This window comes from Lampetra planeri, chromosome 5 (assembly GCF_965212315.1).
Source record: "Lampetra planeri chromosome 5, kcLamPlan1.2.h2, whole genome shotgun sequence".
Classification (NCBI taxonomy): domain Eukaryota; kingdom Metazoa; phylum Chordata; class Hyperoartia; order Petromyzontiformes; family Petromyzontidae; genus Lampetra; species Lampetra planeri.
The window spans coordinates 7,583,644-7,610,930 of record NC_136111.1 but is presented as its reverse complement, the minus strand read 5'-3'; the positions used below and the strand labels follow the sequence as shown (position 1 = coordinate 7,610,930).

The 27,287-nt window shown below is 49.1% G+C and overlaps 1 protein-coding gene across 2 annotated transcripts; it reads left to right on the top strand.

Annotated features, from left to right (window-relative positions):
* Positions 1 to 26,875, top strand: LOC144718766 (cerebral cavernous malformations 2 protein-like). Of its 2 annotated transcripts, none has more exons than XM_078594291.1 (10): positions 1 to 330; positions 13,960 to 14,124; positions 15,363 to 15,446; positions 15,692 to 15,875; positions 16,969 to 17,105; positions 17,851 to 17,995; positions 18,774 to 18,822; positions 19,954 to 20,092; positions 20,815 to 20,953; positions 21,808 to 26,875. In XM_078594291.1, the coding sequence occupies exons 1-10, from the start codon at positions 298 to 300 to the stop codon at positions 22,077 to 22,079; spliced, it is 1,347 nt and encodes a 448-aa protein (XP_078450417.1). In that variant the 5' UTR covers positions 1 to 297; the 3' UTR covers positions 22,080 to 26,875. The 2 variants fall into 2 exon arrangements, with proteins under 2 accessions (XP_078450417.1, XP_078450416.1); XM_078594290.1 differs by lacking the exon at positions 1 to 330 and adding an exon at positions 8,083 to 10,183.
* Positions 26,876 to 27,287: the final 412 nt, after the last annotated feature.

Genomic DNA, 27,287 nt, shown 5'->3' with positions numbered 1-27,287 from the left:
CTGCCGCCGGAAGTAGTAATCAGCTGCTTCCGGCGGCAGCGGGGATTGTGGGAACGACACGCCCAACATGGCGGCCGGCTCTTTTTGAAAGGGGAGAGAGAAGTGAGCGCCTCCACCGTAAACAACAACAGCAACAGCAGCAACAACAACAACAACCACTCTACCCGGGGTGTGGGGGTGTAAACGAGAGTAGCAGCAATAGCAGGGCGAATTCGTCGTGAGTTATAATGAGCGCGACGGCGCGTGGGGAGTCGGGACGTGAGGAGCGAGGCGGAGGAGCGGCGCGATACTGAGGACATGGATCATGAGGAGGAGCCGAGGAAGAGAAAGGTCGGTGGGTGACGGTAGCAGCAGCAGTAGCAGCAGCAGCAGTGGCAGCAGTTAAACCAGAGAAGTAAATCATCACAAGCAGCAGCAGCAGCACGACGTACAGTCGTGGGGTCGCGAGAGAGCACCACACGACGCGACATTACGACGATACAAACACAGGCGCGCTGGTCGCGAGGGAGCAAACTCGCAATGCGGGTTTTGCAACAATCAAGAAGTAATTGAGGTACAATCGACTTGGAAACGAATCCGTGTGTCGAGAGCATCGCGATGAGTGATGAGCTTTGCGGCCACGTCGTTGACGTCTGGGGACGGGGCCGGTGCACGAAAGGGAAAGTTCCGTGACAAAAAGTGAACTCTCTAAACAACAATAGACTCGAATCGGTAAAGTTAAATTAGTAACGCAGGTTGAACCAGCAGTAATAGCTTGCAGTAAACAAAAACTGTAAATGAACGTGACGGTAGACGAGGCGACTTTGAGGGGTTACGCTGTGGGGCAGCAGAGGGCAGTGCAAGAAAGTTGATTGTTGTGCAGTACTACAGTTGATCTATTTTGCCAACGTGCATGGTGGCTCCCACGATCCACGCAATGCGAGGTGGGGGAGCCCTCGTCCATCAGTAATTTACAACGGTGAGTGTACTTGCAGTCTACAGTCTACATTATAGACTGCCAGTACACTCACCCAGCTTAATAACCAGGCTACAGTCTACATTATAGACTGCCAGTACACTCACCCAGCTTAATAACCATTGTTATAGTCTACATTATAGACTGCCAGTATACTCACCCAGCTTAATAACCAGGCTACAGTCCACAGAGATTGCCAGTACACTCACTCCGATTAAGAACCAGGCTACAGTCTACATTAGGGGTTTTTAAACTTTATTTTTATTATTATTTTTCTATCTACGTGACTTTAGCGAAAGAACCAAATAATATTAATTCCTGCAGTCACGAAAGTTTTATGTACAAATTTAGCGTGCATAATATTTAAATATCAAAAATACTTTTTGTAAGTGAGTAAGCAAAGTAATTAAAACCTTAACGGCGTCACGTCTCGTTAAGAACGTGTAAGAGTGTGTTATCAGTATTCAGGAGAGATTATTTTATCATAGAAACATTTTACATGTATGTCCTAACGGTTCTTCTGGACCAATGTTTTCTATCAGGGTTTGTTTACGCGTAAAAGCCCGGACTGTCACATGAGCAGGGTGTGTGGCCAATTCGAAATTTTGGGCCCAAAGTCAAGTTCAACAATTCGGTCCAGCGCAGTACAGTAATGAACACGTCACTTCGAAAAGATGATAGCCGGTAAGATGACCTCCCATTGACGAAGTGGCAGCCAGAGGAGGGGTTAACCCACCTTGGGTGAATTGTTACTGCAAAGATGGTGAGAAAATGACATCGGCTCGTGTGCAGGAATGAAATGGATTGCCGCAGCACAGAGGCTGTGACAATTCGATGAGGCAACTTAAACTAACCTTCACTTGCTCTTCCTCTACCCCGTTGACGGGTGCTGCTGCGCAAAATAATTCAAAATTAGATTACATTTGTAAATCGGTGTTTGCGAATGGTGATGGCAGCAGAGTAATTGCATGCACAACAGTTGGGGGGGGGGAAAGTGTCCATAAAAACAACAAATATCCACAAAGTGGGACATTTTGTCGAACCTAGTTGTGTGATGATGGTCTTAGCGTCCAAGCAGCATTTCAAATCGTAACAAAGAGACTTCTATTTGAAATTCTCAGTGAGTGTTGCACCACATCGTGGCTCTCCGTAGACTATAGGTGGCGCTGTGGTGAGCTCGCTCCACTCACAAGAGGAAGTTTGTGAGTTCAAATCCCGCGTTTGGGGTCAACTCTGCCTATCAGCATCATCATAATCATCACCTTTGAGGTCGGGAAAATAGGTACAACTTTGTGAGAACAGTTGAGATGAACAGTGTTTCATTATGGTGATATTGGATCCTTTCATAGGAATGTGAAATGTCCCCCACTGGATTAGGACCGCCATTAAATCGGAGCGTTAACTTTAGCAGGGAGATACTTTGGTGTTTGAATTTTGGGTTTTTGGATATTGGAACACTTTGTTTTCTAGGCATGTAGTGACTTACCCACTACGATTAAACGTTACGATTCGTAGTCATTCAATTTGCGAATCGATTCATTCATTGGTTTCCCCTTGTGGTAAATGTAGAAATAATATGCATTCTTTAAAATCTCTCTTCGCAATCTCCAGTGGCTGTATCGTCTGTCTCGTTTGTGTTGTCCGCCTCGTTTATCCTGCCTCGCTTGTTTCGTCTTGCCTCGGAACGGCGAGTCGATTCTTAGACGCGCAATCCAGTGCGCAGCAACACGGCGTGATAATTGATTTTCAACTAATTGTTTTCCGCCTATACGTTTTTTTATGTTTGTTTACCCAAACGGGGTGGTCGCTGTCTGAAAATTTTAAAACTCTGACCGAGGTCCCCCGTTGGCCTCTCAAGATCGTGGGGAGGTCAAGCGCCTCTCTGTGTGCTTTTTTAAAAAAAACGTCTTCTTAAACCCTCAGCGGTCAGTGCCGGTGGGACCTTTGGCGGCGTTGGGTGAGACGGGGCCGGGTGATTGTGAATGAGCGGTGGGATGGGGGGGGTAGAGGCTGTACGGGAAGGAAAGGACAGGGCGAGGCTGTGAACGGCAGCAGCAGTGGGCGTGGGCCGCCGGCTGGTGGGTGGGGGGGGTGAGGGGCTGGTGGTGGTGGTGGTGCTTAGATTATGTATGAGTGGGAAGAGGATGCTTTTTACATTCTGGGATTTTTCTTTTTGCGTTTTTGCACGATCATCTCGGTGTTGTTTTTAACGTTCGGGTCGTATTGCGCGGACGGTGAATGGCGAAAGAAAAAAAAACACCCCGACGTGACGAGAATGAACGATTGCTTCACCAAAGGGCAGTGCCCAATGTCAGCTAAAATACACAAACACACACACGCAAGTACAAGTCAACGTTAATGCGGTCTTTGAGCAGAAGCATACGGTATAGCAGGTTAACGTTTTATGTAATGGCTCTGAAGAGGGACCATTACCCAAGGTCAAAGGCGGTATTCACCTCCTGTTTACAACCCTTAGCCAGTGGTGGGAATTCTACATTACTTTTGTTGGGGGGCAGGTCCATCCGTAGGACAACCACTCTTTACTTCACCACAAATTGGTATTCCTTTAATCAATCCTGGTGGGATGGGGCTGATTCAACCCCCAACCGCTCTGCTGCTCTGAGCCACCTGGCCAAAGCAGTCTGCTATTTATTTTGTTCTGTGAGAAGGCAGCATGAGAGCTGAAAGTTTAACGTGCTTCTACACGCATGGCAAAGCAGACCCTTAATTTTGTATCTTACTCGATCGCAAAATGCTTTAAAGCTGTACATCTGTTCAGTCTCCAACTCATGACGCTAAAAACTTTAACCACACCAAGTCATGTGTTTCTTTTCACGATGTGCCATTTCATCACCGAACCTGAAGAGAGGGTGCTGCCTTGGGATGTTTTGGCTGACATTTTTTTATGGGATTATTTTTCACCTGAGAGGAAACCTTAGTACCCGGAGAAAACAAATCCATACGGCAGGATAACATTCAAAGGTCCACACAGATGGGTCATGAACCCATTCTGTGTGCTATTTATTTTTCCGCATGGAGGCATCGCTGCCGAAGCTTAACGCCAGAGCCTTGCTCGGGGGGGAAAAAAACAAAACGAAAATCCCCACAACTGCGAATGCCAGGCGGCTCATCATGGACACGTTCTAGCACTGGACCTCGCACTGCTGAGATTTTGGGTTCGAATCTGGGTTTCAGCCACCCATGATTAAATGCCGTTCTCCATTATAGCGAGTTAATGGTCTCTGCTCAGTAAACAATCACTTTTTTTTTTTAAACACCCATTTGATTTCATATGCATCTTTATTTAATTTGGCACATTCCAGATATTAGAGCTGAAATAATTAATTTTGATTGAAATGTGATGAACTCACACTTTTGCCGGGAATAGAAAATATGATTCCTCGTGTGGATAGAGACTATTTTAAGTGACTTCATAATTAGATTGGTAATTAGATCGGATCGCCTCGAGTCTTAAGCTCGGTTACCATCGAATCTCATGTGTAAGAATATATTTCGATTCGTAAATACGCTGTATGTAATGGGTTCGCTTCACCCCTGCTGCCATCAAAACAAATCTTGAATCGCATTGCGATCCTGCATTACGGCGGTTCATCGAAGCGCTGGGTGAGTGAATTTCCACAAGTATTGTAGTTTTACAATGTCATCTTCCGGGATCGTTTTCTGATACACCGCTCACTGCTGGTGTTCTCAATGAAAATTGCATCATCTGATGAACGTATGCCAATGGAAGTGCAATTGTAATATAATTGGCATTAACACATCAAACAAAATCAAACAGTAGATGGACTCGTCTTGCATCCGAGCCCCAGCAGTCACAGGACTATACTCTTTGGTTTTTTCGGTAAAGTCACGTAGGTTAAAAAAGCAAACGAATAAATTAAATCACGAGGTTTCGGAGGCAACACAACGTCGTGATTTAATTTATTTGTTTTCTTTTTTAACCTACGTGACTTTACCGAAAAAACCAAAGAGTATGGATCCTTGCAGTCACGAAAACTTCAAATCTAGAATTAGTCACAGTACTGTCGCGCAATCAGGCGGTGCCAGGAAACCGCGAGGACAGCACCGTCATTTGAGTGGAATGGCAGGATGATGATGGTGATGATGATTATGATAATGCCGTTTTAGGAATATATTGTGCTTGTCAGAGTGCTACCCGAGCCGTACCGAGTGGATTTTAGCACAGAGGAGGCCTAATTTTCTCAGCGTGTGGTGCTGGTCCTACCGCATGCATCTACACGAGCAGGGCCACCACTTTAAGGTAAATGGGTGAGCAGGTGCTCATTTTGTGGCAAAATTGTTCAGCAGTGTGTTCGTGTGAGAGATTGCGCGTGTATGCATCTGTGTGTGTCTATATCCGCATTCGTCTGTGTGCACATGGATGTTTTCAGTGTGTGTGAGTGTGCATACGCTGGTATGAGCGTTGTTGTGGACATGGGCGCGTGTCTTTTTGTACACTCATGTGTGCGTGTTTGTGTGTTTGTGAAAGCCAGAGTGTATGCGTGGACGTGAGCCTGTGTATGCGTGTGTGTACACATAATTAGCACCGATGAGGAGCAGTCGTGTAGCGGTTCGCGCGCTGCGCTACGAACCTGGCGACCGGGGGTCGATTCCTGTTTATGGCCAACACCAATTACGATTTTTTGTCGACTCAGCCTCAAATGAGTACCTGGTGCGATGTGTAAACATCACCACTAGGGAGACAAAGGCGGCCGAGCGTGGTGTTGGCCACCCACCCCCTCGTGTGCCGTGCCAGCCTTTATAGGTGCTCACTAACAGCACTTGCCCCTACAGTCTGTTAAGACTATACAGGGGATCTTTGTCTTTGTACTATCTGTATAAGAACGAGCGTATGCGTGAGCGTACAATGTAGGTGCGTATTTATATTTTTAAGTGTGTGTGCGCAAGCATGGGTGTGTGTATGAGCAGCAGCATCATCATCATCTATTCACTGTTGGATGAAGGCTGCCCCAAGCCATCGCATCTCTCGCGGTCTCGCAATACAACAATCCATCTCGTAGCACCTGCACAAGGGCAGTTGCTTTCATCCTACCATGTCATGCACATCCTCTTGCGCGTGTTCCCTTGTTTGGCTGCCACTCGCGCGTTAGTCTCGACGAGTGGCCATTATTTCTTCTAACGACGTCTCCTGCCCAAGCCACCCATTTACTTTTCATAGCAGTCAGTGTGATGCCTCCGACTTACTGTATTTCTAACTTGTGCATGTTCTGTAATCATTGTGTTTCATCTTCCTCTCTCTTGAGTGAACTTATAGCCAGATACCACTCTACTAAGCCTGGTCCAAGGTAATCCGGCATAGCTTGGATATATTTTCAAGCGTAGCAAATCTAAGGCTGTCCGAGCTGCCTTGAGTCCCATTTTTTTGGTACGCGCACAATTCCTGTTGCACGTGAACAACAAACAGCTGTCATCAATGTCGAGCACTGCCGCTTACGGTGGCGGCCAAGAGGGTGGACGACCGAATTGGCTGTTTTGAACTCAATGATGTGGCATTCGAGTGGTTGAGAGATTTTTGTATCTCAACCCGCGATTGCGAACACAGCTAGAAGAAGCGTAATTCCAATTGGAATGCAGTTGTCATGCTGCGTATTTTTTTTCATTAAATTTTTTTTGGTTCGTTTGATCTCCCGCTTCTATCTGGTTGATGTCCGTGGCCTACGTGGGGCCCTTCATTGTGTAGCGTTGACATGGGGTCGCGGCTGGCGGGGCCCCGGTCGGGGTGGAGCCGCCGTGGGAACGCACGCCCACGCCCCACGGTGCGGAAACGAGACGTGCGGCGTGGGAAGGGGGAGGTGAGGTGGGGGTTGGTGGGGAAGGTTGGGGAGCGAGGAGGGCGAGGGATGGGATTCGGTGCGGGTTGGATCACTGGGTGTGCGGAGGGGCAGGGCGCGACACAGTGCCGTGAAGCCTAACAATAGCCTGTCCCTAACAATGTCTCCTGACCTCTCCTGCCACGGACGGATGCTACTTTCACCGCAGTGTTAAATAAATACTGTAGGTCCTTGAGTTTAATCGGCCAAAATCGTAACACGTCGTCCAGATTGCAATGGGAGTTGGGAGTGAATTGTTACATGCTGGTTTGTGTTAATGTTATGATTAATCAAATGAACACGAGGTTAATTTGACATTACAAATAAAATCACTCTGCTATGACTGGAGGCTCTGCATCCTGATCTGTATTAATTGGACGCTGCTGTCTTTGCATTCACCCAAGGTGCATCATATTGGTTTGTAGTGGAATAATTGAAATTATTAAATCGGAATAAGCCGTAAAATGTTAAAATTGTAAACGTCATTCTTTTCGTTTGCTTATACGCCAAAACGGATTGAGAATGCATGATGACTGGTACCTGGGGTTCTTAATCTGATTGCAGTCACACAACAGTTGTAATTCATTTCTCCCCATCACTGGTGGGATCGCAGCCTCCTGACGGAACGCCGTAGTACTTTCATCGCAGGCTTACCGCGCGGGGCAAGGTGACATTTGCTGGTGAGATAATCTGTATGGCACTGGATACGCTGCAGCATTGCTTTTCGTGCTCGCAAGCAGTACACGGCGTTTTTTTGGCACGCAGAAACGCATCTGTGGGAGGAAAAAATAATTGGTGAACACCGCGGTGAGGAGTGTCGTGGTGCAAACAAAATCGTTCTTCCAAACGGGAAAAGGTGGCGACGAGTGTGGCCTGTGCCTCATCCTCATAATTTTGCTGTAAACGAGAAACTAACCTTTGCCTCTTTACCGAGCGTCTGCTTAGGTCACTCCTAGGAAGGCGGCTGATGGCTGGCCAAAGGAGCCGGTCTTGCTCGTTAGCTTACTGGTTCGCTCGCTCGCTCAATCACTTGCTTACTGGGTAACTCGTTTGCCTGCTTGCTTTTTATAGCTTGTTTGTTTACACAATCGCTTACTCGCTCGCTCGATCACTTGCTTCTAGATTTGAAGTTTTCGTGACTGCAAGGATCCATACTCTTTGGGTTTTTTTGGAAAAGTCACGTAGGTGAAAACAAAATAAAATATAACAACAAAATCAAATCACGACGTTTTGGAAGCAACGCAAGCATCATACGCTACAGTAATTTTGCTGGAGCGGTCACACCTAATGACGGATGCTTGTGTTGCTTCCGAAACGTCGTGATTTAAGTTAGTTTTATTTTAGTTTGTTTTCACCTACGTGACTTTACCGAAAAAAACAAAGAGTATCAATCACTTGCTTACTGGATAACTCGTTTGCCTGCTTGCTTTGTACAGCTTGTTACAGCTTGTTTGTTTACACAATCGCTTACTCGCTTGCTTGCTGGCTAGCTTACGAGCACATCAGCTTGGTTGCTCACCGAATTGCTCGCTCGCTTAATCGCCTCCTTTGCTCGTTTGCATGTTCACCATCTCGCTCATTTTCACTTGTTATGCGTTCGTATGTGTTGTGCGTGATGGTTCACGTGGCCCTTGCAGGCACTAGAGGTGCTGCATTCACCACTGAGAAAAAAAAAATATGGTGAATCGAGCCGCTTCCCAGGATTGTGAAAGTTCTTGGAAACACAAGGGTTTACGTGCCTATTGACAACAGAATAATGATATGGGATTACCTGTTGTAATCCATTTACAGCAATGCCTTACATTTTGCACACGACTCCCCAATACTACACACATCACCCTGTCGAGAAATCACAGAATCTTTCATCGCAAATAGAAAACGCCACCTTCATTTTTTTCACCCAGGCATTTGCACTTTTAACATCGGTTAACAAACCTCCGTAAAAAGTAATTGTGCTGCTCACTATCATTACGGTATTAACAAAAAAAACCCTCTCTGTTTACATAAAAACAATAATGACATTTAAAGACCCCCGCTTGCAGATTTTGTTGGCCTCTTATCTCGGCAGGCCTTTGACGAGGATGATTGGTCTCTTCTTTTAATAACCGTTACTAATGAATGAGTGCGCAGTGCCAATTTGCACCGGACTCTCGCGGCTCGGCAACCGCCCACAGAGACGGCGGTGGTGGTGGCGGTGATGGAGGGGCGTGTGGGTGTTTGCTGTAAAAGGAACACTTTGATTGTTTTCGGAAGGCGCCCTGGCGAGCCATTTGCCAATCCTGCGCTAATGCTGCTGACACAGAGCAACGCGAGGGATTGTCTCGGGGAGGAAGACGTTGAAAACATCCACCCCGGGTTTTGCCCGCGACCCTCCTCCTAGCGCCGCCCGGCATTGTCCTTCACGCTGGCCTGTTTGCGTCGAGAATTTGACATACACTCTTGTGTGGCAGGTGACTGCGTGACCTCACTTGCGTTTAGGTGCATGGGAAACACATTTTTGATCTCCTGCCCAGACACTAAATACGTCCCTGCGGAGAGCGATTGTGGGCCATGCGGTGAGACGAGAATAGCGGAGTGAGCGGAGGCATTTTAAGAATGAGGCGGTGCCGTGGCCTTGCTGCTGGGTGGAATCGACCTCTTGAGATTGCACAGAACTGTGAACTCGCACTCGTCTCAATTGCATTGTTGATGTATTGAATTGAACAAAATCAACCGGTGCAGATAGTTTTTTTGGTGTTTGTATTTAATTCTTGTTTCTGTTACGATGTGATTTTGGTGGTATGGTGGGGGGCGTGGGGGGGGTGGTTGCCGGTAAAAATTTCTCCCCTTACTCCAAAATAAAAAATGTTGCAGAAATAAATAAGTAAATATAGGCACCTCCTGCTCGGCACTTGGCGCTGCTGTGAAGCAGGATGCGGTACCATTTTCCCCAGCCCGTTTCCTGGCCCAGCCTGGGTGGAGCACTCGTCCGTAGCCCCCGGGGCTGCTGCCGCTGTTTGTTCTCCACCCCCCCCCCCTCGCAGGAAACCCAGTGCTGCGCTAGCTCGCGTGCACACTTGCTCGCTCGCGTGCTCTCTCGGCCCGCTCAAGTCGGCTTCTCCCGTCCAGCGGGCCGCCCAATCTCAGTTATCCTGGTTGCAGCCGCGGCGTGCGACATGTAGCTCCGATCCTTCCCGTCGTTTGCGGCGCAATAACTCGGGCAGGGAGTGAGGGGTCACGGCAGCCTCCTCCCGGATCTGGCATCGACGCCGCCCCAAGATTTTTGCACGTTTTTCTTTTCGTTTACATTTTTTTGTTCCGCGGAAGGGAGGTTTTGCGAAGCCGTGTGGATATGTACGATCTGAGTGGGTTTAGGAGTGGCATGCCGCAGAGAAAGGTAAGTTTCGCAAAGGATTATTAATTTTTCGAGGGTCTTCAAGGTGAATTGATTTATTTTTCGATATCGATCCATCAGCTCGTGATGCAGGCATCAACTCGCGTGTGTAAGGATTGATGTTTTTCCATTCATTTATTTTGTACGTAATGGGTTCACTTGGCCCCTGCAGCCACAAGTAGCTGCTACATTCACAACAGTGTTCAGAACGGAATTGAGCCTTCCAACTGAATGTTGATGTTCAATTTTGGCAATTCATGGAATAAAAATTACAGATTCTGATTCATGTATTGGTGATGATACGCAACTGTCATCTGAAGCATTCATTTAATTGGGCAATTTCTTCTCCAAAAAATAAAAATATATGTTTGACTGCCTAAAGCTTTCTCTGTAGTGGGGCATTTAGGAAAGTACATCTGCTAGACGATGGCTAAAGAAGGTCAGTTAAAGTGATTTCAGAAGGAATTCGGTAATATCTACTTCCATGGGCCATGCTACAACATGGGGCGATGGACTCGTGTGCACTTCGTCACATTACATGGCACTGATAGCACATTCAGGGTACAACTGGGATATAAACGCTCGGATTAGAACACGCTGTTGAGAATGTGCGACCCCCATTGCCGTGCGGACACAAACATTGGGTTATTTGTGTAGTAGCGAGGTTCTTGGGATTTGTGTGTGCGCGTGTTTTTAGACGTATCTCCGGTACCATCCCCGGAGATCATTAATTAACGATTCTACAGGGGAGGCACATTTGCATGCAGCAACTGTCATTTGCGTTTATCGCGCTTAGGAAATGAGAGCAAACTCGACAGCTGTTGGTGTGGGAGAGTAGCGGTGGAGTGTTTAGTGCATTGCGCTACGAGCACGGTGGCCTGAGCTCGATTCCTGGCCATGGCTAGCTAACAGCAGTGGAGAGTGTTATCTGAACTGGGCCTCTCGATAGATTGACGCAACATTAAATGAGTGCTTGATGCTGTGCATAAACATCAGTGCTGGGAGATCAAGGCGGCTGGGCGTGGTGTTGGCTACGCCAAACCCTCGTGCGCCATGTCGACCGTAGTAGGTGCTCGCTAACGGCTCTTGCTCAGCAGCCTATTTGTGGCTATGTGGGGGATTTTTTGGGGGGGTTTGTTTGGGTGCGTGGGATTGCGTCTTGTCTTCTTTTGGGGTCTCTGGAGGTGTTTATGTTGATGACAATTGTTTCCTGCCAGTTTTGTTTCTGTTGTGTAATAGTACAATGTGGATATATTCATATAACTGTTATCAACACGACGAGCATGTAACATTATCCTTGTTTACTCAGGAAACACTTACGGAGTCTCACGACTCTTTCAGCATGGTCCTGCAAAGTTATTGCAGAGTAGGGAGCGACGATTGCTATGTTTTCAATTAAGTCAGAGGCACTTTTCAAACTTGGCATATTTGGAACATAACGCCGGCACGCAATGGCCAACTCGTCTTCGAAAGATGACACGGGGTCTTTAATGACCACTGTCAAGCGGATGCTGCGAATACAGCTGCAATACTCACCGGGTCGACCTGGTGGATTCGAACCGAGAACCTCTTGGAGGTGCGTTCAAACGCGCCACCGTTGGGCCGTGTTACCGTGCATCACCTTGAGCTTATCAACAGCTCCGAAGGGTGTCCTGATAATTAATTTTAAATCCCCTTTAAAAGCCTCTCGTCTATACGCTAGGGGTTGTACCTGGATATCATCTGTAAATAGTATTTGTCACAAGACAAACATAAGTGCTTTCATTCTCAGAGCTGGAACACAATACATTTTAAATAAAAAAAAATTCCATTTCCACGTGATTAGCCACTTCGTTGAGCTATACTTTGTGGCCAGGTCCCTCTTTAACAAGAGCTTTCGAGCTCAAGTGGGCCTTACCTGCTAAAAAAGAAAAAATAGTTGTCATTTAAACCAAGTAAAGGACAAAATTTGAAGGGATATGTTTTTTTTTAATTCACAAATCATCAGTGACCAGGCCCGAGACCCATCATCTCGCTGCGTGCGAAAGCCCCGGTTAATCACGGGCAACCGGAACCCGGTTCCGAACTGACGTTCTCAACGACACTGACCCAGTGTCTCTGACGCGTCACGAGCCCCCCCCCCCCCCCGAGCAACCCGGGCACGAGCAGAGCCTGGGTTGCTCACGGGGGGCTCGATGGCCGCGAGAATCCGCAATTACAATCCAACGTGCCGTATGATTTCGCCTGTACACCGTGTGAGAGCGCATTAGGGTCTCTTGACAATGAAATATTGATGCGTTTAAAAATGCTCGTCTTGGATGAAAGCCATACTGGGCCCATTTAAACGGAGTATCTGCTGCTATATTCGATGATATCCGGCCGGGTAGCCACTGCGGTTAGAGAGCTCGACTCGCAGAAGGCACGCCCCATCATCTCCGCTGCTGCGGTCAATAAAATTAGTACTGCATTGTGGTGAGCTCACCCTTGGTCGTCGTTTGAATAAATTGAATTCTTCCGTTACAAGTCAATGCATCTCTGCTCAAACCAGAGAGAGGGAGAGAAGCTGAGTTAATTTCTGTTGTTGATGGCCATCAGCCGGCTGTGAAAATTCCACATTACTTTGACGAGGCTAAAATGTTCCATAGGATGGCAACTGTTGACCGCCTAGAGTGGTACGCATTCTTGCCGACTGCGGATGGATGGTGGGCCGATTTTGGCCAATCTGAGCGCTCATAGATGGGGCTGAGCCATGCCTCAGCCAATCAGCGATGCCCATTTATGAGCAATTAGACCTCAACTGGCTTTGTTTATATTATATTTTCTGTTTTGGCAGTGGAAACAGCTCTCTTACAGACTCAGTGATTTTTACTTACTTTTCAACTTACAAGTGTAGTCGATTCACAGTTATTTCCGTTAACAGTAGTTTTCGTGGAACAGATTAAAAACGTGAACCGAGGGACCACTGAAAATACTTTGTGTGGCTGGCCTGTTGGTGCAGTCAGGCCATGAACCAGGGCAGAAAGTGTGTTACCATCTTCGGGGGCAAAATGCGGGTGGCTCAAAACGGTGATGCGCGTGAGACAATCTTCTCACGTGAAAAGGTCATCGCGTCATTCACTATTGCTGACCTTATAAAGAACGCGGCGCCGCAAAGGTGTCGTGACCCCCCGGGCGCTTGCCGGCGAGCGAGATATCTGCTCTGGCCTCACGAAGCAAGTGGTTCGAATGCGCGCCTCGTCATCGCGTGGCTTGAGAGCCGAAAGTCCCGGTTAAGGATCAATCGCAGGCCTTCCTCGCCCCTCCGTGGTGTCCCACAAAGTGAGTGCTGCAGTGGCAGTTCGTTGGTGGTTGTTCACGTCGTCGCTTGCCCTCGCCGTGTTGTCTCCATCAATGGCTCACAGCTGTTAATACGATTTTGGGGTGTTTGAGAACGGCAGTTGTCACAGGTCAAAGTAACGGATTTGCCCGTTACTTTGACCTTTTTAGCTGGGACTGCTGAGATCCGGGGGTTTGAATGCAAAGCTGCCGCCTGTGATTGAAACCTGGTTCTTAAGTGTAGCGAGTGGAAGGTCTCGGCCTAGGTCACCAATGACTCCCCACACACACACACAAAAACCCGTTACATTCAACTTGGTCCTGCGCTTTAGTTTGGCTAAATTCCATCTGTGTGGAATAAAAAATGTCGGTTTTGCCACCCTGCGGTGAACATTACCGCCGGTGGCAGAGTGGATTGTTGAAATCGAGCACGTCGCTCACCCTCTCCCCACCCCCACCACCCCCGCCTGTCTGTGCCGTGACAGCCAGGGATTTTCTCCCCGTTCAAGCGCTCCGCCGCCAAGAAGGACAAGAAGTCCCAGGAGCGGCTGGCGGAGCGACGGCCGCTGCACACGGTCGCGCTCGCCCCGCCCGCGTACACTGTCAACCCCGAGCTGCTCCTCAACGACTACGTGGAGAAGGAGGCCAAGGTGGGTCCGCGTCGCCCGTCGTGCCGTCGTTCCTACCGCGTTGATCCCGTGCGTCCTGGTTCTGTCCTCCTGTTAATTAGAAGTGTCATTGAAAATAGAAACATATACATTTGTATTTATGTATTTTGTACGTATGGATTTCCTTTTTCACAGAGAAGGAAGTTGCACAGGTTGATAACATTCCAGTCGTATTATTAAAAAGTTATTCGGATGACGCCATATTCTCTGGGTTATAATAAGCACCGGAAAGTAAGATGTATACTCCGAACCTTGGTCAATAGAGTTATTCAAATCTGGTCATAATGCAAACACCTACCGGATTACAAGACACACCCCCAACGTTTTATCTAAAATGCAAGGGAAAGGAGTGTCCCTTATAATCCAGAGAATATGAACTGTATGGGCCTTTGGCCCGATCATCCCGGAATGCGCCCCATCTCGTCAAGCGTCGCAAGCTCGGCGGGGTCAAGCATCGGCAGTGCTAGGATGGGTGCGACCACCTTGCACGGCAGGTTGTCAAAGGCTGGCACGCTGTATTACTAGGCTGTGAGCAGGAGAGGGCGGCTGCAGCAATATCCATTGTTGTGCTGCGCTTCTACGCTCCCGTGTCTATTCTCCCCTCGTTCACCCCGACGACCCACATAGTGCGGGGCTAGGTTCAGTATCGGCGATGTCGGTCAGTCTGTGACTGTCTGTGGTTATCCGTGTCTTATCTGTGGGTCTGTCTGTGTGTCTGTCCTCTTTATGGCCTGTCTATTCTCCTTGACTGTGACAACATGGTAGCAGAAGTGGCACTGGAAGCTTTTTCCGCACTACGGTCCGCGCACCAGAGGGCACAGAGAGAGAGAGAGAGACGTGATAATTGGGATAATTGAGATTGGCCAGCAGGCATGGGCTCCTGCCGAGGTGGGGGGAGGTTCCACTTCCCCTGTGTGAAGCTGAGCTCCAAATCCCTGGGTAATTAACGACGCCGCACGCCGGCGCCAGTTCCTGCCTCTTGATCACGTGGTCGAAACTCATCGCCTTGGCTGTTCGCCCCGTTGCTGCCTAGGGAGATAGTGTGACTCGTAGCGAACTGCGCTAATTGGGGGTGCGGGGCAGGGACAACAAACTATGTATACATGATCATTCGCCTACACGTGAAGTGAGGCCAAATACTGCAGTGGTAGGTGGCAAATCTGGCACTGATCGTGTTTTTTTAGCTTACGATTGCCTGGTCCCTCCTCTGTGTCCCTCAGTTCCTGGGCTCCCTATCGGGTGTGTCCGGGTGCCTGGACCCCTCCAGCCGCACAGAGATCCTCAAGCTTCTGGACGCGGCACGGGTACACCACAGCGCACCGCACAAAAGATGACATACGACACAACACAGCAACTTGCCACACCGCACTGCACAGTACCGCACCGTGCTGTACCACACAGCACAGTGCCACTTCATGCCACACCACGCCAAAGCACGCTATAACGGCAGCAGAAAATATGGCTACGCGGCGTCACGTTTTTTGCGCGCCACGCCGCGGCGGTGACGCGACGACGAGCAACGCGCGCTGACGTGACGTGTGCGGTGCAGCGCGTGCACAGCCTCCCGCACCAGCCGGGCCCCGAGCACGACGCGGTGCTCAGCCTCTCGGCGTACAACCTGCGGCTGAGCGGGCGCGACTCGGACGAGCTGCTTGCGCGCATCCACATCCACGACATCGCCGCCCTCTCCTACGTGTGCGACGACGCGCAGCACCTCATCGTCATCAAGACAGGTGGGGAGCGTGCGGTGGCGGGGGGGAGGGGGCATGTGGTGGGGGGAGGGAAGGAACGCAAGGGGGGTGGGGGGGGGGGCGCACGGGAGGGCTGGGAGTCGATGCTTACGGGCGACGACGGTGTTCATAAAATCGCATGCAAACGGTGTCGCGACCCAAAACGGATGTGAGGTAATGCAATACATTTCGGATTTGTACGCGTATAGCCCCTTTTTTTAGTTCACTGCTGGATGAGAGCCCGTACACATGCCATGTGAGTCGTGGGGGTTGTTTGACCCTACTTCATAACGCAGGATTGGTGTAAGTTGGTGAGGGAGGAGAGCATACAAGTATGGTAAAACAATTGATTTGCTTGCACTGCTCTCCGCTGTCCACCATATAGCCCTGCAACCTTCATTCTTAGGGGTCCCCTCCTGCCAAAGACCCCGCCACCGGGCCACGGCTGACATCAGTGGCAAGCATTATCTTATCTGGTCCTGAGCCTCCCCCTCTGTCACCTCAACCTCAAATGAGTACTTGATGCGGTGTATAAAAAAACAGCACTGGGGAGACACAATTGCCCGTGTGTGGTGTTAACTAAACCACCTCCTCGTGTGCCATGCCAACTTTAATAGGTGCTAATAGCACTTGCCCAAACATTTTGTGTAGGCTACACGGGGATCTTTATCATTACCTGCGTGTGTATGAGCGTGTGCCTGTATGTATCGGTGCTCGCTAATGGCACTTGCCCCAAAAGTCTATGAAGGCTATATGGGGGGGATGTTTGCATTTGTCTTAGGTATGTGAACTGTCACACATACCACAAGTGGTACGTATTCACCAGGTAAAGCACACTGAGCTATTAGCTATTTTTCAGAAGCGACCTGGGCCACAAATGATAGGTCAACGAAGTGGCTTATCATGTGGAAATTTATATCAGCGAAATCATCTAAATGCATGTGGAGATAGAGACACACCGTAAACTCCAAATATACAGGCGTCAGAGCCGGGATCGAACCCACGACCTTCTGCGCACCAGGCGAGGGAGATAACATCTCGCCACCGCAAGGCTTTTTAAGTGGGAACCTTTAACTCTGTCTTTGTTTGAATGTAGGCCACGGCGCTGGCGAGGCCATGGACCAGATGTCGCTGAGGACGCAGCGCTCGCGCTCCTCCTCCCAGCTCGACGCCACCGGCTGCCCCCCCTCCGAGCACAATTGCAACCTGGTGGTGATGGCCGTCGACAGCAAGGTGACGGCTCTGCAATGCAACAAAATCGGGCACGCGACAAAATCAACAATCTGAGATCTGCCCATATGCGGAAGAAAGTAGGCGTGGTGTTGCCCGAAGGGGCGTGTCTTTGCCCATATGTGGTTTTGTGGATCATGCCTCGAGATTAATTGCATCGATTATGCTCAGTCGATCCGGCAGCCAGCTCTAAAAGCGATCGTAATTTGCGGGTTTAATCTTCCGTGTCGAGTCGTTGCCAATCGATCCGTGGATCGAGTAATCCCATTGGTCAGCATAGCGTCGTGTGACACGCTTCCTTTTTTTTTTGATTGGCTAATATCTGCATGATCGGTGATTCCGTCGCAGTCTGTTTTTAGTGTATGGCAGCGCCACGTCGCGCATCGCCCCCCCCCCGGCCTTTCCGGCCCCAGCGGGCACGCAGCGTGTTGACCGTTCGGCCACGTGTTGCTCTGTCGGTTAACGTCCATTCTCACGCTCCATTCTCATGCTCCATCGGTACCTTGCGATGTGCCGGCGTCACAGTGAACCTCACGGAGCGACCTAAACTGCGCAAATTATGCTGGGGGGAAAAAAAAAAAACGCAAACGTGGCCAACAACTCCCGTTTCCTGAATGGAATCGCGACGCCGATTTCGTGACAATGTACGGAATCATCGAACGTCACTTTGGAGGGATCTTGGATGTAGCTCTGTGATGCCTACTTTGGTGGGCCGTGCTCTAACACCCACTCGTCTCTTGTGTGGCAGCACGCGGCGGAGGAGCTGTGCGCCCTCATCGGCCAGGTGTTCCAGGTGGTGTACACCGAGTCCACCATCGACTTCCTGGAGCGTGTCATCTGCGACGTCGCCTCCACGCCAACCAAGCACTCGTCCCTGCACAGCAGCACCTTCAGTGAGAACACATGCACACGCACAAAGACAAAGATCCCCCGTATAGCCTGCAACATACTGTTAAGGCAAGTGCTGTTCGCGAGCACCTATGAAGGCCGGCGTGGCACACGAGGGGGGTGGGTGGGTGGCCAGCACCACGCCCAACCGCATTCGTTTCCCGAGTGGCAATGTTTACACATCGCACTAGGCACTCAACTTAAGGGGAGGCCCAGGACCGATTCAGATAATCGTCACTGGTGTTGGGGCATGAGCGGGAATCGAACTCGGGTCGCCGGGGTGCACACGCACGCACACGTGCACGCCCGTTTGGCCATACCTCGGCACGCTAGGCCTTGCCCTGACACACTCAGTCATGCTTTGACACCCCGAGCCATGCGCTGACTTGCTTAGTTATGCATAGCCAATGTCGGTCATTCCTAGCCATGCCGTGTAACTATATCTTAACGTGTTCAGCCATATGATTACATTTTCCGCCCCAACTGGACATCGTTCAAAAAGAGCTTCAGATTCCTCTAGGATAAATATTCTTCATTCTGATTAAATGTTGAGCCATTCCTTACAGTAGTAACCCCTATCTGGCCCAATCAAACGTGCATCTCCCCCATCTGTATGTGGTGCGCATGACCGGCCGCGCGGCAATCGGTTGTGCCTCCGAGCTCCTCTGTCTGGATTCACACAGCGGCTTCGTGAAGGAGGCGCCTGCCCGCGTCATCCCCCCGCGCGATCTTGCGGTCGTTTGTCTGATGTGCGCACGTGTTCCCTCCTCTTGTGTTTTACAGCCTACTCCAGCAAGGACGTGAAGCCGGCCGTTGACCCTGACAGCTCCCTGTGAGTTTGCTCAACGCCTCGAAGCACAGACAGAACTTAACGTTCGCTCCTTGCTTGCCTTCGCAGGTGTCGATGTCAAGAAGGGAGAGCGATGTTCGCCAAAAGCAGATTGTTTGTTTTAATTGGTCAGTGTTGGTGCCCGCGTTGGCATCCCGTACAGTTAATGTCCCCTCGCAGTGGAAGCCACTGTCTGCAGAAAATTGTGTGTGTGACCATTGATTTTATACATTTCATGCAATGCATATGCAAATAATATGCTGTTTAGTTTCGCCCAGTGGACCAAATGAGGCAAAGCAAACAAGACAGAAGAGTGATCAATCCCTGCATCTTTTTTCTGACCCCTCTCTCCCCCCCAAATGAGTAGTGTTGTGGGGTGTCCTTTAATAATCTGCTAACCAACAAAATATAATTGTCTAAAAAGAAGGCTTTTGTTCAGAGTAGGCTGATTAATTGCATGCAGTGAGTGAATAATTAAGTTCATTGTGTGGCCATCTGTAGGGAGATGATACAATAAAAGGTCGATTGTAGAATGTTTAGGTGAAGTTAGCATTGGCTATGAAAAGAAAATATCACGCTTCCTGAACTATGGTTGATTTATTTGGAATTCTAACTTCTTGGCACCATTCTTCCGTACGCGTCACCTCCACATTGCGACTGCGGAACTGCCCCACAAACGGCTTCCCACGTTGTTGCTGCCCCTTACGGCGGTGGCTAAAGGGTAGAATAAAAAACGGCCGACAGAACTCGGTGACGTCGATCGATTCCGATATGGACCTGTGACGGCAAACGCAGGAGGATCCCGTAAAATGGATCGCAAGGCCGCACTGGTGGCCTCCTGGTGGCCTTTAGTGCGGCCCCTGACGTGTAGTCCCCGACAATACACAGATGTGAAAACGCCCCCCCCCCCCCCATCGTGCTGTCAAACCCCAGTGGATTTAAATGTGTGGTGGCCTTCAAGCTGATGTCTTATCGGCGAAAGTGGCGCCCCTCTTAGTGAAGACCGCTGCCATGGAATGTATTACGTGGGTTGTCAGGTTTTTTTTTTCCCCCCCAGGGCAGCCCCCTCTAAGTTGATCAGATTGCACGCGAGGCATGGGCGATGAGCCGTTTTGTTCTCTGCCGCGCGAGCAGGGCGAGCTTCTCGCAGGACACGTGCTGCGATGCGTCGCAGGCGTCCGACAAGACGCACCGGCGCAGCCAGAGCAAGACGCTCAGCGAGAGCAACCTCAGCCTCGTCTGCAAGGACCAGCTGCAGGAGTACATGAGCACGGTGAGTGTCAACCAGTTGGTACACAATTGGTTGGGATGCCACCGTGGTGTGATGGTTAGCCCATTGGACTTTTCAATCTCTCACCGCGGCATTTGGTACAAATACAAGAAATTTCAAGGCCTGATCTTTACCTTCATTTTTAATTGGCGTTTGGGTGATGCTTTGCTGCGTGTGTTTGGGTTGAAGATACATTTAGAGTTGTTATGTGTGCATGTTGTATTTGTGATCAATGTGTCTATTGTATGGCTGATGGTGTTGTATACACGTGTACGTGGTGTGATGTCTTGTGTCTGTGCAGCGTCTGTGTTGTCCTCACGCGAGAGAGCGATTGAGTTTGACTGAGTGATCGCGCTCGAGTAAGTGAACATAAATTAATGATTGTCGGTCGGGAATTGAGCACGAGTGAGCCTGAGTAAGTAATTGAGAGCGGGTGAGCGAGAGGCAGTGAACGAAAGTAATCAAATTAGCGTATGTGTTCATAAGCAATTGTTGGTATGCAAGTAAGTGCGAGCGTTTGTGAGCATTTGTGGGTATTTCAGTGTGTCCGTGAGTGACCGAGCGCGTCAGCATTCGGGGAGTGAATGAGCAAGCATGTTGGTAAGCAAGCGAGCGCTGGTGCACAGCATTCGAGAGCTGCCAAGCGTGCACGCGAGCGCGCTCCGGTGCAACCGCTCACGCGCACGCTCGCATGTCTCGCCCGCGTTTCGTCTGCGGCGGTGCAGCTGCAGACGAAGCTGTCATCGCTGGAGATCCAGGAGTTTGCGCAGCTGCTGCACGCGTACCGCACGGGCGCCTCCATCCAGGACTTCTGCCAGAATCTGCGGCAGCTCTACGGGGAGAGCCGCAAGTTCCTGCTGCTGGGTACGGATGACAGCGGCACGCGGTGGTTCAAATCCACAAACGACGGGAAAACCCATTGTAATACAAACATTAGTGCAGGCCGGGAAAGCGTGTTTGCTCCATTTATTGATGCTGACTTTAGACAGGATAACGGCAATGCAGTTATTCAGGAGCAGGTGGTTTTGCATAATGATTAAGAACTGGGAGCTTTTCGTGCACACAGTGCACGATTTAATATACATTGATATTGCTTGGTGAATATGCTGTACTGCATTGATGATGATTTTTTGCAAGGGTGCATTGTTTTGTTTGTTGTTCAAATCGCGACACCTGAGAACCCGATTTAATCATGGGCTGTTGAATCTTAAAATTCGATCCAAGGATGTCAGAACGATTACAGGATCTAGTGCCCTTTGCCCAGAGTCAACCACACATCTGAGCCTCTTGTTATTAAGTATTGCGTCGAGGTGGCCAGGTGGCTCAACAATCAGAGATCTCGAGCTGACACATCTACAATGCTGGATTCAAATACAGCAGCTTCCAATGATTACCATCTGGGTTCTCCAGTGCGGTGAGTTGAATCTCAGCGTGGTCACCAAATTTTGCTAAATTCCAGCTCTGAAAATTCACAATGTTGGTTTGACTGTCATGCGATGAACATTTCTTTAGGTGCCAGAGGGCACTTGGAGGGATCTAAAAAAGTAGTTCTTGGATATCCATCCAAGAACTACTTTTATAACGTGCAGGGTTGCACTGTTCTGCGCAAGTTCCATATGGATCTTCATCCCTTGACGCACCGTCGATATACCCAAACAAGCAAGCGGCTACATCACGTTTAAAGCCGCACGCTTCCTTGCGCGTCTCCATCCCCGCAGGCATGCGGGACTTCATCCCAGAGAAGGACAGCCACCACTTTGAGAGTTTCCTGGAGACGATCAGCATCAAGGACGGCCGCGGCATCATCACCGACAGCTTCGGGCGCTGCAAGCGCACGTCCGCCGGCGGCCCGGCGCTGCCGCGCAACGGCGCGGACGACAGCACGGAGGGAGCGCCGTTCCAGGACCCCAACGAGTTCGACCGCATAATGTCGCGCATCAGCAGCGAGCTGGAGGCGCTCGGGTGCAGTGCCGACCCGGAGCCGTCATGACGGCGCGCGTCAGCCACGCCGGAGGACACGCCTACAGGCTCGCAGGGCGATTGCCCCCCCCTCCTCACCCATTGATAGCCACCCCTCCCCCGCCGCCGCCCAATCGCTCGTTAGCTCGCCCATTAGCTCGCTCGCACGCTCCGTATTTTCACGGACGAGTAGAGGAGAAGCGGTTCGGCGAGCCGAGCGACAAGCGGCGACATTTGGAGACCTGAAACGGAAGGAACGGTGCAACGTGCAAACCTGGTGCTCGTCTGCGTGAACTTTCACCTTGGCGTTTGAAGTATGAAAATGTCTAAAAACGGAAGGAAATTTTAATTGACGCGCAAAATCAAATGGGACCGAGACGGCAACTTTTTGAGGGACGTGGGGCGGAGAGAACGGTGATTTTGATCACTTTGTTTTCGCAGTAATTTTCAAAAAAATGTGTGTGGACATCTTATCTTGTGTTAATGTCATTTCATTGCTGGCCATGTCAGCCAAATTGCTATCCATAAGTGTACTTTGCCTTTTTTGCGAGAGCCTTTCCACTCGTGCCTGGCTTCGTGCCCCGGTGTGGTGCGTCGCTTTGACGCGCGTTACAAAGTTTACATGGGACCCCCTCCTCGCCAATCCGCTGCCAAGAGGACGACGGTAGTCCTTACAAACTGCACCTACGTCCTCGCTTGCCTCTCCTGCAGTCAGAGGAGTCGCAGATAACGTCCTGGTCACGCGTCGCGATTTCTACAAAAGGATCCGCGGGATCCTCCACACCCGGCAGCCAAAGTGTCTTGATAAGCTTCCGAGAAGCGCCGTTCAATCGCAGAGCAAACTTCCCACTTTGTAGCTTCGTGTCGTGTTGGATATATAACGGCAGAGTCATTGCTGATTGGCCGTTGAGTGCACGCCCAGCGTGACGATCCACGTCACCATTGCACGGTGCGACACGGCGACGGTCTTGCCGAAAATTTGCACCGTGAAAGTCGTTACACGTGAGCTGGGCCTTGGAGGCAAGCTGTGGAGCAAGAGTTTTAAACTTTCGTTTGATCTTTTAGCCTTCCCTCCCGCTGCGTTGAAGTAACTTTATTATTCTGACCCATCGCTTAGTAAGCGATGGTGCCATTAAATCGTGAAGTGCGCGAAGCGTATGCATCTTTTATTTATAAACCCACGTAGCTTATTGAGTTAAACACTACATTATATATTTTATTGTGTCCTTTTTATATGCCGTGTATTCCTTTGTTAGTGCTTTGTTTGGTCAAACGGCCCTTGCAGACTCCTGGCAGGTTTCACATTTTCACACTTTCCTTCAATGCCTATCCATGACAATAATGTATTTTTTTTGTTGCTATATTTTTAAACGTTTCGTTTGAGGCGTACGTCATCTGTTTTTTTTTTACAGCATGTAACCATTCTCACCCCCCCTGTGATTCTATGAATTGTCATGATTCGGGGTTCACGACTCGACTCAACGATGGAGTCCTCGTCGTGTCGTTTGTAATTTTCGTTGTTTGCAGTTTCTCGGTTGTTCCGCATCATTCATTAGCCATGAGGTTAAATGTATAATTTTGCGTGTACTTTGCATGAATTGTAAACGACCGATATTTCCACGCAGGGTTCAATTTGCGCAATCGAGAGCATAGAAATTAATTTTAATAATCGGAATGAAGGATTGTTACATGCCTACTATATATTTTTATCGTACCTTATTTCATTCCATCATCTTAGCCCCTTCCCCGTAAATCTGGGACCTTGCCGTGGGTCTGGGAGAGCCGCTGTACAAGGTGGTGTGTGCCTCTGTTTTTCAGCTACGGATCCAAGGGATGGAGTTCACTGAACCTAAAAAATATGATGAAAACACCCCTACATAAAGATGCATACGGCCCACCTGCACCGCCCACAGTGGGTTACGTGCACATGCTGGACATGAGTTGTGGACTAAGCCATTTTTATGGAGGGATGGCGTGCATTCTCGGGGTTCAGGAAATCTCTACCCCACCCCATCTCTGGATCCGGTGCTGGCTCATTTGCCGTGTGTTTTGATGACCGCTCTTGCGTAGGGGACCCCGGTCGGGTCCGTCTGTGCCATCCGAACTGAAGTGCGAAAACCCTAAACCACAGAGTGGTTTTGTTACTTAAAAAAAACAAAACACCGTGTCGTGGCTACCTCTGTACATTTACTGTAAAGTTGATTTTTTTTGCGTTTGTCGTATTTTATTTTTTAAATATCGGAAGAAGCTACCTGTGCGGTAACTTGGCAGCGTACCAAGCCACACTATTACCTTGTAACCGGCACGTGTTTGTTGTGTGTAAAAAAGGTCCTTTGCTTCAGAGACCCTGAACCTCGCTATGTCCCTACTGTGAATGCTCTGGTATCGGGGGATTCGTGCCCAGAGGATTAAAGAGGCGTACGCACATAGCGATCTGCTTTCGAGTGAGCTGACGTGGATATCCTAGCGAAATCATGGCAGGCAATACCGTGACTCGCTTGTGTTGGTCCCAGAATCTCAATGAGACGACGTATTGATGCGACATCTGCACTGGCCACATCCAAAGCAAATTCCAGGTAGGAAAAGGGCACCTGAATTTGACTCGAGCCCAATCTTTATCATCGAGTTAGGTTGATTGATTGAATCGCAACTAAATATTAAGTCATACCGGCTAATGCCATTGATGCCACCATCACATCCGTCCTTTTGCCACGGACCACGACTGTTGTGAATTTGACACTTGGCCTCCAAGAGCTGCTCTTACGGTCTAATCACCACCAGCATCTGGCTTTAGGTCTTCGCTTTGGTCACTGACCTCTGGGCTCCACTCAAATGGTGCAACCTGGCCATCTGCGCCCTGCACACGCCCGTGCCCCGTTCTATTCCAAACTTGCAAGTTGCTGACCCTGTTCTGCCGTGGATTTATTAGCACCCTTTGCAAGCGGCCATACTCTCTCACGCCAAGTCACACCTGCGCGACTCGGAAATGTTGATGCAAAAGTCATGCATCTACCGCAAGTATCAAATTTTGAGCAACTAATCATCTGTACCAACTGGACAATGGAAAAAGCAAGACCTTCCGTGGACTTAGCAATATCACAAACTCAGAAATTAGAAACGTAACCACCTTTTTCATGAGCACCGCTGCATACGAGCAAATACATTAGGCAGTGTTAGTGATCGTAAGTGTAATTTTTTTATTTTGTTTACACGAAACTGCCAACCTAGTTCCTTAATGTTTAAAATTGGAATTGGTTGACAAAGTCGAGGCTTCATGAAAACTTGCACCATGTGTGTGCACCCTGACGTAGCAGCTTCCTCCCGCCCTTTCACATTCCCTTTTGACGCCAATTTAATACGCAGCGCGATGGCATTTATATATTCTTTACCTGCCTATCTACCTGCAGTACATTGTGACTTGTCATTACATTGCAGCTGGTGCTTACAGCTTGAGTTGCGTTCACGACTGTGTGCTGTTTATTTGGTGCAGAAATGAATGAACCTTCACACGTAGCTTCTCGCAAGCCAATATTATGGCTCCTAATTATAATGTGGCTTAGGCCTCGTGATGATCCGAGCAAAATTTGTGTTGCCAAGACCCTCGACCACCCAGCATAGCCAAACATTCAGAATCAAAAGTTTATTTACCTGAGCTAAGAATCCCTGTGACATCTGCCGACTCGGCCGGCAGACGTCACAGAATTCCACATATTGTCACGTGTTTACAAGAGTTTAGTGTGCCAACTTTGATCGGTTCAGCTTAGCGGTAAGTCAAAGAACGATTCTCTTATTGGAAAATTGTATTGTTCAAATTGTTCTTCAACCTACCGGTGAGCTGGCATAATACTGTTATTAATTATAATCGGTGCCTTACATACTTGCACACGTGGCAATTCCATTTGTTTTGACTTTATTGGGTGGTAGAGGTTCAAAATAACACACTTTGTCAGATAATTACATGGCCTAACTGAAAACATAATTTTTAAATAAACGTTTGCCATGTGTTAGCATCGGGAGTTGAACCTGTACGAGAGACTCTCCTCTATGACCTGGTTGCTGCTGCTCATCATCGCTGCTTTTCCTTTCAGAACTTTGTTAGATCTCAGACGCAGCAAAACCTACAATTCGTTCACAGCAGGCAACCTTTAAGAGCACAGACCCATGAGTTGGGTCAGAGTTAATCATCGCCTTGCCAAGAGACACTGAGCTGGCACCGATGAGATTCTAGGTTCAGGCGGGTATGTGCCCGTCACTCTCAACTCGTTCATAATCGCCGTGCCATTGGCAACGACCGTGATGTGACTGGAGCCCGGTTCATAATGGCCATGCCATAATGGCCGTGTCATGAACGGGGCTCCAGTAACTTGGCATTTAAACGAGGTTCGCTGCCTACTCACGAGTCCCTTCACAATGCCCCCCCCCCTTCCCACCTATTCAGGTATATTTCAACTCTGACGGCAACATTTTGGCCTGTCATGTGTTGAACAATCATGCAATATGCCGTCATGTCTCGGGCGAGAGACCAATTTGAAGCGACATTCAGAAGTAGTTGTGGTCCCGTGGTGTCATCTTCTGGAGCCTTTCTTGACTGACATTACGATGCTCGCTCCGAGAGTTTCGGATAAAAATGCCTTCATCTTTACACGACACGGCCCTGAAAGCACAATTGGAAGAAGAAAAATAAGACAAATTGCATAGTCCTGGTATATATCTTGCCTTCGTGTGGATCAGAATGTGAAATAAACACAGACAAGAGTTGGCAGGGACTCCGTGACTTGTTGCATAAAACACTTTCAGTGAAAATAAAACTTGTTTTTGGATAGGAAACTAATGGTTTTAGTTTTTCACTTAAGTAGCTTAAGAGGAAAGCTGCTTATAAGCACAGGCTGCAACCATGTGTGTGTGTGTGCGTGCCTGCATACGTGCCGTGATTGCCTAAGCGCCGAGTGCTTGAGGTACGACTCGATGTGGGATATGTATGGGTCGTCTCGACACATCGTCGTAATTCCTTCGTCGTCAATAACACGAGTAGAGATAGCCTTGATTATTATTTTTATTAAAAAAGGTGAATGCCCACCGAGACCAGAAGTATCTCTCTTCTGTGAGGTGGACGGATTCGGGGGAGGCCTTATAGATCATGGCTTACGATGAAGAGCCCGTGGGGAGCACACGTGTGTATCGCTTTCGAGGGGATAGACGCGGGCCAAAGGAAATACATCACAGAGAGAGAGGGGGAAAT

Excerpts from the sequence above, each read along its gene's own strand:
- LOC144718766 (XM_078594290.1), top strand. The coding sequence starts at position 10,139 with ATGTACGATCTGAGTGGGTTTAGGAGTGGCATGCCGCAGAGAAAG. Across the intron at positions 17,106-17,850 it reads TGATGGCCGTCGACAGCAAG|CACGCGGCGGAGGAGCTGTG; the intron begins GTGACGGCTCTG and ends CTTGTGTGGCAG. Across the intron at positions 17,996-18,773 it reads CCTGCACAGCAGCACCTTCA|CCTACTCCAGCAAGGACGTG; the intron begins GTGAGAACACAT and ends TGTGTTTTACAG.